At 35.0% G+C, this 17,148-nt stretch overlaps 2 protein-coding genes across 3 annotated transcripts in view; one reads left to right on the top strand and one right to left on the bottom strand.

Moving 5' to 3' along the window:
- Nucleotides 1–1,102, top strand: part of CCDC39 (coiled-coil domain 39 molecular ruler complex subunit) — a gene marked incomplete in the record, with an annotated part of 137,186 nt that extends 136,084 nt beyond the window's left edge. Inside the window, 1 exon segment of the mRNA XM_014587416.2 lies at nt 64–1,102. Coding sequence (XP_014442902.1) covers nt 64–223 — 160 coding nt within the window.
- A 6,222-nt stretch (nt 1,103–7,324) lies between these two features.
- TTC14 (tetratricopeptide repeat domain 14) lies at nt 7,325–16,788 on the bottom strand (the record flags this gene model as incomplete). Of its 2 annotated transcripts, XM_014587422.2 has the most annotated exon segments (11): nt 7,325–8,614; nt 9,624–9,733; nt 10,642–10,759; nt 12,872–12,994; nt 13,098–13,217; nt 13,897–13,968; nt 14,328–14,483; nt 14,716–14,845; nt 14,986–15,070; nt 16,354–16,553; nt 16,664–16,788. In XM_014587422.2, coding segments are annotated over 11 exon segments (2,155 nt in total), but the record flags the coding sequence as incomplete, so codon positions are not given.
- Between the last annotated feature and the right edge of the window lie 360 nt (nt 16,789–17,148).

The raw sequence follows: 17,148 nt of genomic DNA, 5'->3' as shown, positions 1-17,148 counted from the left end.
TGAGGGAGTCTATAATAAAGTGTAAATTCTGCATTGAATTAATAATTTCGGTTTTTCTTCTAGGTCTTCTAGGAGTGCCACAAATACTTCGGCTTCTCAGACTCCAATTAAAGTGTTAGAGCTCAACTTCCCAGCCTCCTCCTCACCAACAGGCAGCATTACTAGACCAACAAGTTCTAGTAGTAGCTCCAGTAATGGTAAAAACAAAAAAAGCAGCAAATAAACATTTTAATTTCTTTTGAAAAAGTTGTAAACACAAAAACAAAAACCTCATATTTTAAAACAGTAAGTCCTACTCTATGCCTTTGGGTGCTATATAATGATGATAAAGACAATCAAAATGGTGTTAGAAATATCAAATGATCAGAAAAAAAATTACCCAGTGAGAAGTGATGTAAATGCTTAATTTCCTTAGTTTTCCTACTCTTTTCTTTATACAGGAGGAAAATACTAGTATTTTTTAAAAAGGCTACATGTTATACTAACATAGGGTAAATGGTGTTTCTCATTGTAATCTTGATATAGTGATAGAAATGTTTCATAGTTTCATGGAACTGCAACTCATTTCTACTGTAACAGGAAGAAATTTCAAAGATTTATTGCCCTTATTAAGAGCTTATAAGAATGTGAAGACTTTCATTTATACTAGAAGATCCCCAAGTTATATTTTCTTTATTCAAAAAAAAACATTCATTAAAGGCAGTTTCTTCTTCTGGTATAGTTTTTAACAACAAAAAAGAGGTATTATCCCCTCCCCACTAAAGAAAAGAATTGATAAGAGAGAAATACTGTGTATCAAAAAATGCAGCTTAAATTAAGAATTATTCCACTCGACCGTGAAAGAAATCAAACATTAAAGATTTTGTTCTCAAGCTATAACCAAGCAAGAATAAAAAAAAATTTTGTTTGAAATTTTAACTTAAATAAATGTAAAAAATTCTAGATGTGACTTTGTCAAATAGGGATTCCATGGACTTACAGTGGACATAGTCCACAATATTTAGAATTAGTTTTTCCAGCTAATACTTTAACATGTGGCTAAAACTTTGGATTTTTATAACAGAATGTGGAATGTTGTTATAAATAAATGTATCAGAATTCATATACATATTTCCTTCAAATTTTGTAAAAACCTTCGACAGTTGTCGTTGTTACAAAACAGTCATTTGCAGTTTCTTTTGAAAAACAATAGTGGTAGGTAATTAAGTGTTTTTTTATTTATTTATTTGTTTTTATTTAGAAATGGACAGGAAGAGATATAGCAAAGTCCAGTGCATAAGAGGGGTTAAACAACAACAAAAAAGGTAGATCATGTCATTTTGGGGCTAACCTACTACTCAAGTTCATGAGATTGTAAGATAGAGCTAAAAAATGTTATATTTCATTGTCACTTTGAATACCAAAATTTTTATTCTCAGCCGTGAATTAGTTTGTAAATTACTTGGAATTTGAAATAAACATTGTGTTCCATGAAGGCAGGTGTTGTGTCTTACTCTGTAATTCTGGGCAATTATTTTTCTGAGCTTTTTCTCATTGTAATATATGGTATTTCTTACTAACATAAGTTTATTAAAATAATCTGATAATATAAACAAAATGCACAGGGTTGACAGAGTAACTACACTGTAACTAGTAACTTCTCTTTGAATCACCACAGTACTTATGGTTAGGTTCTTAGGCCAGTGTACAAGTCTACATTTATCCATTATATAATTTGTTGTAATAATGCTAAATGGTGAGATAGATCAACTCCTCTGTCATAAAATCAGATTTCTTAACATCCCGCAGTCATGCTGCATTTACTTATGGAAACAGAGACATAGTTTTACAAAACATAGACATACTTATGTTGAGAAATGGTTGAGGATTTCCCCAAGGATTCTTCACAAAGTAAATCCCTAATATTTTTTGCTGTAATGGGCTTCCGAATAGATGCTTGGAAACTGGTTTGTGTACTTGCTTAAGCTTAGCATGTCTCATGAAAAGAGGCCCTGGGAAAGATGGCATTTCTAAGTTCAGGTGGCCTGCAGGAAAAGGTACTATCCTTAACTTTTAAATGGGTTAAAATTATAAACTGTATTAGGGATTTTAAAAGTTCAAGAGGAGGGCCAAAGGTTAAGCACTATGCATAGGGAGATAGATCCCACATGGCCAACCATAGTTCAACTCCCTATACTTGAAAAAAGTGCCAGGAAAGTGTAGAGGAATAGATTGCTACATGACCAGTCTTCCACTGGGGTGTATGTCTGCTGAGTGTATAGCCTTTGGCAATTAAAAAAAAAAGGTGGAGTAGTAGTTTTTAACTCTTTAAAAACACTATGTAAGACTATGAGTGGATGATACTATATGAACTATTAACACAAAGAACTAAGGACTCTTTGAAGATGAGTTTCTTGGTGCAAAAACGACTAGTGCATGATTAGCCTATTTATACTGCCCATGACCAGGGTTTCTTTTCCTTAATGTACTGCAAAACAAATTTCTCATTTCCCATTAATCTCTCATTATTGGAGTTTGCAAGACACGCAAATAGTACATACCCAGTACTTAATGTCTAGGTATTTTAACTCTCGGCGAGTACTGCAAAAGAAGTTAAGGAATAGAAGTCTCCTCTTTTACATTCTCTTTGAATGGATATCTCTTTGTAGATACCCATTTAACCCACCCACCTACATCCATCTGTCATCATAAGCAGTACTAAAGCTCATTTATATCTTCTAGAATCTTCAGTTTGAAAGATTCAAGACACTGTAAGAGTAAGCTCAACATCTGTGATGCTGATCTGTATCTGAGTACACTATACTTCGTAATTTGGGGAGGACATTTACAGTCCAAGACCCTTCCTTGTTTGACTCTAGTTGATGACTTACTGAGTGAGAGAGGCATCAGAAACACATGAAGGGAAGGGAAGTAATAAAAATTCAAATGCAAACCACCCTCCAGACTATTTAAAAAAACATGACCTTTTTTTGCAGTAAAAAGTTTATACTGTAATTCTATTTTTTTCATCAACTTTTTGAAGTCTCCTAGTACCTAATACCTTCCTGACTGAACATTTGCGATACCAAAAAGTTTCATTTTGTATTCTGGGAAGAAATTTCAGATTTCTGGTTTTCTAGTGTTCTTCCACCACTGCTATTAAATTTATATTGCTATTAGATAATGTATTTCTGCCATGGTTTTTCTGCTAGAAATCCTGATTTCTGCATTGTACCGTTGACTAAAATACCCACTTTAATAACAGCACTTAGTGTAATGGTGCTGATCTCCGTGGCATATTAATTTTGTTTTGTTTTTCCAAGACTGTCCTTTCCCCTGCAGCAGGCGATAGACCCAGCTACAGGCCTCTAGCCAGCAAGGAACACCAAGGCAGGGACACCTCTGCCCACCCCCACCTCACTTCCAGGTCCCCTAGCCCAAGACCCCACCCCCTAGACACCTCAGGAGAGTAGCCCTCTTGAGACCACATTGGTAAAAACAAGAGAGACTTCGGCAAACATCAATTCGCAGAAAAAGGGAAACACACTTACTCCTAGTCGGAGAAACGTTCCCATAAGAGGTATTTAAAAGTGATACATCTTCCAATGGCTAGAAGTAGAAGAGCCTCAGGTCTGAATAAACAAGGAAACATGTCTCCACCAAAGGAAAATGGTAACTCCCCTCCATCTCTCGTAAATATGGGGGATGTTACCAAAATGTGAGACAAAGCATTTCGAACATTCACAGTGACCAAATTCAATGACTTGGAACAGAAAAGAGACAATGAACTACAGGAGATTAGGAAGTCCTTCCAGGATATGAAAGAAGAAATGGACACTCAGAAAGAATCAGGTGAACTATTAGAGATGAAGTCTGTAATACAGGAAATCAAAAACTCTTTAAAGTATTAAAAGTTGATTAGACCATGCTGAAGATCGAATCTCTGATGAAGAACGAACCTCTGACCTAGAAAAAACCAAAAAGAAAAATAACAAAAAAACACAAGGATAATATACAAGAAATATTAGACTCCATTAGATGCCCAAACATCAGAATTGGTATCCCAGGAGAAGAAACTAATAACAGCATGGAAAATCTATTCCATGAAATCCTGGAAGAAAATTTCCCAATTCTAGAGATTTTTTTCCCCATTCTGTTCTACTCTTTCATGGAATATAGTCTTACATACGTCTGGCATGTTTTTCATGCCACAGGGGCTAGGATTCAAATTGTGGTTGGCCATGTAGGATCTGGCGCTCTTATACCAGGCTAAAGAGTTGGATCAGGGTCTTTAGGCTTAAAAAATTTCATGGCTGTAATGCTAACAAGATAAATAATGGAGAAATAAGTAATAGGGGCTATCATCTATTCATATATATATATTTTTTTTTTGGAAAGGTTTTTGCTATAGGGCTGTGTGCTCACCAGAGACAGAGACAGAAAGCAAGAAATCACCCTTCAGGGGGGATGGTCATGCCACAATTCCTTCCCCTTTCTTCTCTCAGGTTCTTGGGCATGCATGCACACGTGCCCGGAATGAGTTTAAGCCACTGGGTCTGGGACTCAAACTGCAGCCAACTACATGGGAGTAGTTAGCCATTAAGCTACCTTTAGATATATATATACACATACATACATATACATACATATATATACACACATACATATATAAATAATTTAACTTTATTAATTTGATGAGAGACAGAGAGAAGGAAAGTGAGAAAGCAAGCCGCCAGGTCTGAGACTTGAACAGTTGTCCATGTTTGAAGTCCAGTGCCCCTAACTACCATGCTACCTGCTGGCTCCAGCTTTTCACATTTCAAACACATTATTCCCAATGTATTTATCAGGCTTTAGGAACAAATTAAGACAGATGACCTACCATTTTAAAATTAAACTGTTGCAAAAAAACCTATTTAAATGATAATAAAATATTACCCAAGAAAAATTCAAACGTTATCTTTCAAAAGCTGATGGCTATGAACAGAAAAGAGAATAAAATAATTTTTGATGAAACCAGCCAAGTGTTTTAATGTATGAATTTAATTTTCTCTCAAACAGTAAGGCAAGGCAGAACCAGGAAATCTCATACATCATAATACAATGAAGAAATAATACTTTCATAGAATTATCCTTAGATGGAGTTTAAACTGTCAGAAATAGACTGTATTCAACCACACATATGAAGAGCCTACAAATCAAACTGACAAGGGGATCTAAACTGTAACAAAATTTGAGAGAAGCTGAAAAGCATTTGGTTTCTGTAACCTCTACAAATAATTTTAGGAGCAGAGATTTCTGCACTGGACTGTTGACTAAAATACAAAAAACTTACTAACAGCACTTAGTGTAATGGTGCTGATCTCCTTGGCATTTTAATTTTTGGGCTTATTTCCCTTTTCTTTCTCAAATGCTGCTATCTGATTAAATATATTGAGTAAATTTTGAGGTAAATTTTTTTTAACTTTGCTTTCTGATTGTTCTTTGCTATTTAGTTCATCTTCTGGAGCCTCTGTTTTAATATCCTTCCCATAACTGTCCTCTCTTTCATATTCTCCTTGATTGGTATTTAATCGGTATCTTTGCTCATGTCTACTGAAATCACGTGATCCAGGGTAAGTGTATTTTCTGTGTTTTTCAACTGACTTCCAAGAGTAGTCTGAGCTTCCTGGTGAACTGGAATACCTCATGGAACCTGGCTCTGACTTTCTATAGTGCTCTTTTCTTCCATCTGTATCCTTTTCAAATCTCTTAAAACCACACATTTTTATCTTGTCTTCTGAATTCCTACAGAAGGAATCTGAGAAATTTCTTCTACCAGAAAAGTTTCTTTCTGATTTGTATGGCTTTTCTGTGTTGCTACTGCTACTACCTGCTTGGGTTTTACAGCTATTATAAAAATCTCCTGGATCTTCAGACCTACCTCCAAAATCGTCCAGTATTTCAACTGAAGATGAAGAGAGAGAGCATCTATTTCTCTCTTTTACCTCTGTTTTTTGATACTGTAACCTATCCTGCTTTTCCAGTAGTTTTTCCACTTCTTGTTTTTGGTTAAGAAAAGATGCTGAAGTGTTAGTTGGAATTGGGTAGCAATCTTCTTTTCTATTCTGATCTATCTGACTTGAGAATGCCCTAGATGAATGCCTTTTGGAACCATGAGAGGACTCTGAACGGTTCCTCTTATGTTTCCTATGCCTTTTGTGACCAGATGAGGAAGATGATGATGAAGAAACGGATTCATCAGCAGAAGAAGCACTTGAGGAAGTTGATTTTCTTCTTTTCTTCTTTAACCTAAAAAAGTGTAGTTAACTCATCAGATTTGTTAAATATAAAAATGTTACTAAGTTATCCATTAAAGATTTTTGGTCCTATTTTGTTTCCTTTAAAGATTTTGAAAAAGCTGTGGCTCAGATAAATGATATACTGATAATCTATTTCTCCAAGATCCAGTTTTACTACCAAATTAACTTTTTTGGGGAAAAAAATGCTTATACATATAGTGTTACTATAAACAAATCCATCATTTTTGAAACAAAAGTAACATTCTCAACACCATCTGAAAAATTTTAAGACTACATGTGGACCAGCACATGGTATAATCCTTATGTTGCTGGACTCCTACATGGTCAACTGTGGTTCAAGTTCCTGACCTGGCAGCTTAAAACTCACGCGGGGTAAGTGTGTGTGTGCCCAAAATCTCAGGAGGAGAATGGAGAAGGAATTGCAGCATGGTCACCCCCCACCTCAGATGTGTGTGTTTGTTTCTTGCTTTCTGTCTGTCTCTTTCTAGTGAGCGCACATACCCTATGGCAAAAACCTCTCTAGAAAACAACAAAAAAATGTAATACATAAACACATATAATAGAAAACTGAAGTTTTATTATTTTGCAACTTCTAGTTTCATGGTTTCTCCACCTCAGCACTACTGACATTTTGTGTCAAATAATTCTTTTTTGCAATATATATATACACATACATACATATACATACATATATATACACACATACATATATAAATAATTTAACTTTATTAATTTGATGAGAGACAGAGAGAAGGAAAGTGAGAAAGCAAGCCGCCAGGTCTGAGACTTGAACAGTTGTCCATGTTTGAAGTCCAGTGCCCCTAACTACCATGCTACCTGCTGGCTCCAGCTTTTCACATTTCAAACACATTATTCCCAATGTATTTATCAGGCTTTAGGAACAAATTAAGACAGATGACCTACCATTTTAAAATTAAACTGTTGCAAAAAAACCTATTTAAATGATAATAAAATATTACCCAAGAAAAATTCAAACGTTATCTTTCAAAAGCTGATGGCTATGAACAGAAAAGAGAATAAAATAATTTTTGATGAAACCAGCCAAGTGTTTTAATGTATGAATTTAATTTTCTCTCAAACAGTAAGGCAAGGCAGAACCAGGAAATCTCATACATCATAATACAATGAAGAAATAATACTTTCATAGAATTATCCTTAGATGGAGTTTAAACTGTCAGAAATAGACTGTATTCAACCACACATATGAAGAGCCTACAAATCAAACTGACAAGGGGATCTAAACTGTAACAAAATTTGAGAGAAGCTGAAAAGCATTTGGTTTCTGTAACCTCTACAAATAATTTTAGGAGCAGAGATTTCTGCACTGGACTGTTGACTAAAATACAAAAAACTTACTAACAGCACTTAGTGTAATGGTGCTGATCTCCTTGGCATTTTAATTTTTGGGCTTATTTCCCTTTTCTTTCTCAAATGCTGCTATCTGATTAAATATATTGAGTAAATTTTGAGGTAAATTTTTTTTAACTTTGCTTTCTGATTGTTCTTTGCTATTTAGTTCATCTTCTGGAGCCTCTGTTTTAATATCCTTCCCATAACTGTCCTCTCTTTCATATTCTCCTTGATTGGTATTTAATCGGTATCTTTGCTCATGTCTACTGAAATCACGTGATCCAGGGTAAGTGTATTTTCTGTGTTTTTCAACTGACTTCCAAGAGTAGTCTGAGCTTCCTGGTGAACTGGAATACCTCATGGAACCTGGCTCTGACTTTCTATAGTGCTCTTTTCTTCCATCTGTATCCTTTTCAAATCTCTTAAAACCACACATTTTTATCTTGTCTTCTGAATTCCTACAGAAGGAATCTGAGAAATTTCTTCTACCAGAAAAGTTTCTTTCTGATTTGTATGGCTTTTCTGTGTTGCTACTGCTACTACCTGCTTGGGTTTTACAGCTATTATAAAAATCTCCTGGATCTTCAGACCTACCTCCAAAATCGTCCAGTATTTCAACTGAAGATGAAGAGAGAGAGCATCTATTTCTCTCTTTTACCTCTGTTTTTTGATACTGTAACCTATCCTGCTTTTCCAGTAGTTTTTCCACTTCTTGTTTTTGGTTAAGAAAAGATGCTGAAGTGTTAGTTGGAATTGGGTAGCAATCTTCTTTTCTATTCTGATCTATCTGACTTGAGAATGCCCTAGATGAATGCCTTTTGGAACCATGAGAGGACTCTGAACGGTTCCTCTTATGTTTCCTATGCCTTTTGTGACCAGATGAGGAAGATGATGATGAAGAAACGGATTCATCAGCAGAAGAAGCACTTGAGGAAGTTGATTTTCTTCTTTTCTTCTTTAACCTAAAAAAGTGTAGTTAACTCATCAGATTTGTTAAATATAAAAATGTTACTAAGTTATCCATTAAAGATTTTTGGTCCTATTTTGTTTCCTTTAAAGATTTTGAAAAAGCTGTGGCTCAGATAAATGATATACTGATAATCTATTTCTCCAAGATCCAGTTTTACTACCAAATTAACTTTTTTGGGGAAAAAAATGCTTATACATATAGTGTTACTATAAACAAATCCATCATTTTTGAAACAAAAGTAACATTCTCAACACCATCTGAAAAATTTTAAGACTACATGTGGACCAGCACATGGTATAATCCTTATGTTGCTGGACTCCTACATGGTCAACTGTGGTTCAAGTTCCTGACCTGGCAGCTTAAAACTCACGCGGGGTAAGTGTGTGTGTGCCCAAAATCTCAGGAGGAGAATGGAGAAGGAATTGCAGCATGGTCACCCCCCACCTCAGATGTGTGTTTGTTTCTTGCTTTCTGTCTGTCTCTTTCTAGTGAGCGCACATACCCTATGGCAAAAACCTCTCTAGAAAACAACAAAAAAATGTAATACATAAACACATATAATAGAAAACTGAAGTTTTATTATTTTGCAACTTCTAGTTTCATGGTTTCTCCACCTCAGCACTACTGACATTTTGTGTCAAATAATTCTTTTTTGCAGGTAAGTTTGAGGTCTGTACTGTGTGTTGTGGGATGTTTAACAGCATCCCTTATTAAACTTACTAAATATCCAAAATACTTCTCCCTCATATAATTAAAATAACTTACTTTATATTTGAATTCTAAAGTTAATTCCCCCCACCCCCCTGAATTCTAGCCTTAGATATCACTGGTTAATCTTTTACTGAAAAAATGTGGAACACATACTTGTTCGAAATTCTTAATAGGCACAGATTATTGCCTGAAATACTTTGATATATTTTACTTACTTTACATCCATATGGCACTTTGGATTCAACTCAGTAGATGCTTTAAGTTAAAATATATCGAATATTATAGTTTACCTTTTCTCCTCTTTTAAGAGCTTACGCAACTTTTCTGCACTTGTTTCTATTTTCTTTGTTTTCTGCTTTTCTTCCTTTTCAGCTTGTTTTTCTCTTAATTCCAAAGATTTCTTTTAGAACCCAGATATCGGAAAAAACCACATGTTAAAAATAACAGAATATAAAAAACCCAGTATTTAGTAGACCACCCCAACCAGAAACCCAATTTAGTATAATGAAATCACCATATAGCCATCATTAAACAAGTTTTTAACAAAAAAATTAATCATACAGATGTTTGTCATCAGTTATTGAAATAGCCAGAACAGTATTGAGGACCATATTGCAGTCGGTATCCCATGAAAAAGGGGAAGCCATTACAGTGGTACCCATGACCACAGTGCAAGAAAGGTAAAAATAAAATATGTAAAAAGTTGTTTTAAAAACATTGAAAAATTTAAGCAGGATGCAAATTAAAGACATTCCATTAAAGTAAATTGAGGAGGGAACCACCATGTTCAAATACAAACCATTTTAAAAATAGCACAGGCCAGTTGGAAGCATGATTACATAAGAAATCATTTTCCAGTTTGTGGATGGGGATGAGCAGCACCAGATGTCACAGACACAGCAGCAATGGTCCAATTCAGAAGAAAATGCATGAGAAAACATCATCATCAGTATTACAGGAAAAGACTATTTAAAATATGTCTCAAAAAGGTTTTTATAACTACAGTAGCAACACCGATAATGTTACAACCCCCAGGTAAGCTCACTTCAAAGAGTTCTAAAAAACCACATACCAAATTAGGAAATAGAATTTTCTCATAGGGCTATTTTTACTTTATAGAGTACAAACAAATAAAGCAGCAACACTATGAGGCAATGTCATACTCAAATAGAAAAAGCTGTACCTAAAAAAAAATGAAACCTTTTTATAATGCCTAACTTAATCTAACATAATTTACCCCAGAAGGACATTAAATCCTGCCATTAATTTTAAATATCACTAAATTTCTAAGAGGAAATAAAGAATCACCTGCATATATTTATGAAGTTTATGCAAAGCATCCTCTGCATCTTTGAACGTCTCATCCAAAGTTAAAGCTTTCTTATAGTAACTTTCAGCATTTAAGAACTTTTCTTCTTCTTCTAACCTAAATTTGAAAGGAAGATATAGCTTTAAAAAAATTAAAACAATGAAAGTACCCAAATACACACACCAGTCAGCCTTACATGAGAGAACTTACTAGAGAAAATACTTCCAAATGAAATGATAGCTAAATCATGTGCTTTTTTACTGTAATTTAGTTGATAAAGAGAATATGTAAAACACAAACCCATTATTAGTAACTAAAGCCATATTATTATATATACCCAGTGTTCACACATCTTTGTAAGTGATAAACTGATGTCTGCAAATTTACTATCATCTTGGGTTTATGAACAGAATTATATAGGCTAATTTTACTCTTTGCTATTTATGAAAAACTTCCCTTTCTACAGAAAGTTTTCCCCAGAAAATGTACTGCTTAAGTTTTTGGAAATACCAGTGCAAACATAAATATCATAACCAGCTTGTAGTAGGATAATAATTATATAGAGCTCACAAGTCTGCACTGTGAAAAATTAAAATTTGAAAGTTTGGATACAAAGTGGTGACAAGACTGTGCAAATGCTTTTAGTTCTTAAAAGGAGAAAGTAAAGGGACCAGCAGTTAGCGTAATGGCTAACTACTCCCATGTAGTCGACTGTGGTTCGAGTCCTGAACCTGGTGGCTTAAACTCACATTGGGTGCTTGTGCGTGGGTGCCCAAGGTCCTGAGAGGAGAATGGAGGAGAAGAGAGGGATTGCGGCGTGGCCATCCCCCTAGGGGGTGATTTCTTGCTTTCTGTCTCTCTGTCTCTCTCTGTCTTTCTGGCGAGTGCACGCACCCTATAGCAAAAACCTCTCCAAAAAAAAAAAGGAGAAAGTAATTATTGTAAAGTACAATGAGATCCCTTTTGTGCCACCAGGAGGACAGCAGTAAGGGACAAATCAGAGAACCAACATTTCTGTCTGCGATAGCAGGGGGGTGTTACCATTCATTCAATTAAAAGACACCCATATGTGGGTAGTAGTAAGACAACAACCTCTAACAGCTACTAGCTATCTAGGATGAAAGTAAAAAGCGGCTCTAGTGACTAATTACAAATAAGTAGTTGAAAACAAGTATTGCAAAATCTTATGAATTTAGAATTATTAAAATTGGAACGATCAAATAAGAATGATTAAGAAAACTTACAAAACACACACAAAAAATCTATTTTTGAAGAATTAATAACAAAAAAATGCTACTAAGTATAAACTGGCTTTTGATTATTAAAGCAGGCTATTACCGAATTATTTATACTTAAGCACTGTATTTCTTCAAAATATTTTATAAATTAGACTGGTCTGTTAATCATGAAGTTTTTTTTTTTTTTTTGGAGAGGTTCTTGCTATAGGGTGCGTATGCTCACCAGACAGAGACAGAGAGACAGAAAGCGAGAAATCCCCCTGCAAGGGGGATGGCCACGCCACAATCCCTTTTCCTCCGTTCTCCTCTCAGGATCTTGGGCACGCACGCACACGTGCCCCTTGTAAGTTTTAAGCCACTGGATCCAGGACGCGAACCGCGGTCGACTACATGGGAGTCTAGCGACATAGCCATTACGCTAACTGCTGGTCCCAGGCATGAAGTATTTTTGATACACCTACGACATCAGGCATTGTCAGCATTTCAGGGTAGTACATAAGTTAGGTTTTTAATCATTTGTTCTCCCATTTAATTTAAATTTGTAGATTTTACTGGACAGAGTGGAACAATAAGAAATACAGCAAAATCTTATTCATAATTAACTACAGAACATTCAATTTGTATTGCTGACAGTATACTACTAAAATGACTAAATGTCTTAGAAGTTAAATTCCTCACTATTAAAAATTTCTAGTATATGTCCAGAAAAAGAATCCTTACTTAACCTTTTATACTATTCTACTCAGATTTCTATGTAATGAGAATATAGATACTGAAGTATCTCTAATCATAAAGACCCTCAGTAAAGATAGGAAAAGGAAGTAGAAAATTTAAAAAAGGAGGATTATATTTAAAAAGTAATTTCAACCAAATTTAAAACAGTGTGTCATGAACTGAGTTAAAGATGCTATGTCTTTACATTAAGTTTAAAATTTTATACAGTTGGCTGAATGAATATTATCTCTGCTATTAAGCAAAATCTGACACTTACTGCCCTCCTCTTTCTACAAGTGTCTGGCAGAGGTATTTTCTTGCATTCCTGTGAGTTGGACAGTTTTCTAAAGCAAGTTCAAAATCTTCTATTGCTTTGTTCAGACTTCCTTTCGTTGCATATCTAGAGACATGAAACAAAAACAAAGGAGTTTATCTGGTAAGTTAGTCATAAGCCTTGTTCAATTTACCATGTAAACATTCCTTCAAATTCACAATTCACTTACAGTGCTCCACGAGCTACCAAAGCTTCTACATTTTGTTTGTCTATTTCCAGAGCTTTATTGTATTCATTCATAGCATCCACGTGTCGTCCAACCTTAAAATAATCAACTCCAATCTTCACACTAAAAAAAAATTTTAAAAAGCATTACATTTTACAGAATATGTAAATAAAATGTTAACGTGAAATAGTTTTAAAGGAAAATGTCGTTAAATTTGTCAAATATTTAATTTTCAAAATACACTCAATATACCTAAAAAGCATCTTGGGACCAACAGTTAGCATAATAGCTATGTCGCTGGACTCCCATGTGGTCAGCCACGGTTCGAGTTCCGGACCCAGTGGCTTAAAACTCACGCCGGGCGCGTGTGCATGCATGCCCAAGATCCCAAGAGGAGAATGAAGGAGAAGGGATTGCGGCGTGGCCATTCCCCCTGGGGGGTGATTTCTCGCTTTCTGTATCTCTGTCTCTCTGTCTGGCAAGCGCACTGCCCTATAGCAAAGAAACCTCTCCAAAAATAAAAAAAAATGAAATAAAAAGCATCCTGTTTTTGGATGTTTTCATAATGAATATTTATAAATCCCAAATATCAACATACTGTCTTTTTGAAAAAAAAAAAAAAAAAAAAAAACGAAAATAAAACTTAAGCCTGTTAGGTTAGGTTACAATGTAAGATGACTTAACCTATAAAGAAAACTAATGTAAAAAAGACATTATTTAAATTAATTTATAAACTCTGGTCCTAATGAAATAAGAATGGTCTCAGACTACATAATACAATTGTTAAAAGACAGTCACATACCATTTTAAAGCCCAGGATGCAGACTGTTTTTTCCTTAATGCAGAAGCGAAATCATCTTCAGAGAAATTTTTGCTATTAAAGGCGATAAAAGTTAAACCATAAACACTTGTTAAATAATTACAGTTCACTTTCTGAGAGAGATATATACTAAACACGCAGCAAACTGAACTGTCAGAAATTATTATGAAGAAACAGTATTCCTTTATCATATACATAAAATATCGTCAATTTTTGCATTCTAATTTGTTACATGGTATACATCTAATTACTGATTAAAAAAAAAAAAAAAAAGGCTAGTCCAGAAGATGGGATCACTTGGTTTATTCTCCCTGCTGCTCGACTTAGGATGGTCACATATGTTCTTCAGTTCTATAGCCTCTGAGTTTAGCACAATTTCCCTTTACACTTCAGAGAATACTGATTTACTATACCTTTGTAGGCCTCTCATTAAAGATGGTGGGTTAGATTCATCTATTCCTAGTTTTTCAAGAAGGAATTCAACTACTCCTGGATTAACAAACCCCAAGGAACTCTGCATGATATTTTCATAGGATTCCAAAGAATTGCTATTTAGTTCAATACTCCTCCTTTAAAAAAAAAGTACACACACAAAACACAAAAATTTATGGATCACTAATTAGCACATCTCCATTCTATTAAAGAAATTAACATGAGGCTTAAATACTAATAACATTTTTGTACAGGTGATGTGACATTATGTTTTTTTAATAAGTCTGTTCTGAAGTAATTCAAGGATCATAAAAATAAAACGAACACATTTTGCAATAAGAGAAATTTCACTGAAATAAAATGAATTACCTGTAATACAAAGGTAGCTCTTCAGAGCTAATTATACCTAATTTAATTCCAGATAGGTGTGGTGGAAGAGATGAACTATAAAGTGATACTGCAAGCTTTTCATGGTATCTATCAACATCTTTGATTCCAGCTTGAAAAAAAAAAAGAAGCTGATTAATATGTAAATTAACAAATTTCCAAATACTATTCTCATTAGACTACATTTTCAAAACTAACAGAGGCAAAAATTGGACAACTGTTACTTTTTTTTATGATGATGAAAGTGATCACCTCGAATGATGTCACCAGTTTGGTAATATGATAAAGGATCCCCATGGTTACTGTGAGAAGGCACATCTCTTAATGGACAAAGAGCCTGAAATGAGAAGTATTTTAAAACAACGTATTTCATTCTTTTGTGAGGAGAATATCTTCTGTGATCTCAGCTAATGGCTGAGAATGGCTAACGGGTGGCAGACATGAACATTAAAAAACAACACTCTACATTTAAATTAGGACTTCAGTTACAAGTAATTTTTATGTCTAAACAATAAGAAATATTTTCTAATTCAATTCAAAAACTAAATCTCATGAAAACTTCCATTACTTTTAGGAACCAAATTTTAAAAGTCTGTACTTGTCAAAATAAAATTGATCAAGTAGTGCAATCTACTGAAAATGAAAAGTGAATGCTCCAAAGTTTATGTCTGTTATCCAGTCTGTAATAATCTTTTTTTCCTGGATAAACAGCAAATATCAAGTCTTTTAAAGTGACACATTTCAAATTCAGGATGAGTACCTTATAATGTACAAATCACTCACATTTAATTATTGTAAATATATAGAAGAATTTTCCTCTAAATTACTCACATGCAAGTATGCAAAGCCAAATATTAAATAATTAAATATATGTTCAACAAGATAAGACACTATCTCTAGTGTTATCTTTTTGCATTTAAATTAGGAGACTGGGGGCTGCCAGGTGGCATGGTAGTTGCGGTTTTGGACTCCCACATGGCCAACCAGGGTTCAAGTCACAGACCTGGTGGCTTGTTTCTCATTTTCCCTTTCTCTGTCTCTCTCTGTTCAAATTAAAATATAATGACAAATACAATGAAATAAATAAATCTTTTTTTTTTTTTAAAAGAGAGGTTTTTGCTATAGAGTGCCAGAAAGACAGAGAGAGGAGAGACAGAAAGCGAGAAATCACCCCCAAGGAGGGTCGGCCACACTGCAATCCCTTCTCCTCCATTCTCCTTTCAGGATCTTGAGAACGCGCGTGCATGCCTCCGGCGTGAGTTTAAGCCACTGGGTCCGAGATTCGTACAGCAGTTGACTACATGGGAGTCCAGTGACATAGCCATTATGCCAATTGCTGGTCTCATAAATAAATCATTCTTTAAAAAAAAAAAAAAACCAAAACAAAACTTCGCCTCTGCCAAAGAATCCAAAAAATCGTTCCTTTCAAATGGAGGAAGAAACTGTATGCATCTCTTCAATAATCACTATTTTTAAAAACTACCTTATTTTTCTCCATTTAATAATTACTTAATTTCCCAAAGTATCTTGGTATACTGAAGTACAACTAGATGCAAAGAAAGAATTACTGACTGTAAAGACTATCAAAAACAGAAGCAATCCAAGAACTAAGTAACTTACTGTGATTTCTAAGTGGGATAAATCTCTCATGATGCCACTTCCTAAACAAATCAGTACCATGAAAAAACCAAATTCTCGAATGGAACTAATTCTTCCAATCACTATATCCCCACGCTCAATATCTCGGAAAAACAGCTCTCTCCGGTCCACACTAGGTATCTCCATGAACTGTTCTAACGGTGGCATGATTGCATAATGATCTGAAAAAAAATAACAGAATCACTATCAGTAGGTTCAAGCTAGCTTCCTTTTATGTGAAGTACTGTTAAACTGAACCACAATCAATAATAGATTTAAAGACTAAATTCACCTTCACTGTCTTCATTAACTTCAGAAGCTGCAGGGGCATCTGACTTCCAGGTAAGTGCAAAAAGCAGATCCGCTTTTTTGGAGATGAATTTCTGAATTTCGATATTGTCAATTCTCTTGTCTTTTCTTAAAAAGAAACACAACTTTAACTTAAGAAAATAGGTTTATCTGCGACTTTGCACGTCCAGGTATCTGCTTAAGGCTTTCCTTGGCCAATCTACAAACACCGGTCATCTATCTGACAGAGAAAGTTTCCACCAGTCGTTTACTTCCTCATTCTCTAACCGGAGGTGGAGGGTTGGGAAACTTTAAAAGTAACGCCTCTCGCTTCAATTACAAAACCCTGAGGCCCTACAGGTAGAGAACCGCGTCTGGCACAGGCAGTGTCACAGAAAAAGTTTTGCCCGCATCCCGCACTGCACCCACACCAGGGGCGCCGACCCTCTTCGGCTGGACGCGGGCGGCGGCACGGGGCGCCCAGCCGCG

Source organism: Tupaia chinensis, unplaced genomic scaffold (genome assembly GCF_000334495.1).
Source record: "Tupaia chinensis unplaced genomic scaffold, TupChi_1.0 Scaffold000212_1, whole genome shotgun sequence".
Classification (NCBI taxonomy): Eukaryota; Metazoa; Chordata; class Mammalia; order Scandentia; family Tupaiidae; genus Tupaia; species Tupaia belangeri.
The sequence above is the reverse complement of the archived record's forward strand: the minus strand, read 5'-3'. Positions and strand labels throughout refer to the sequence as shown.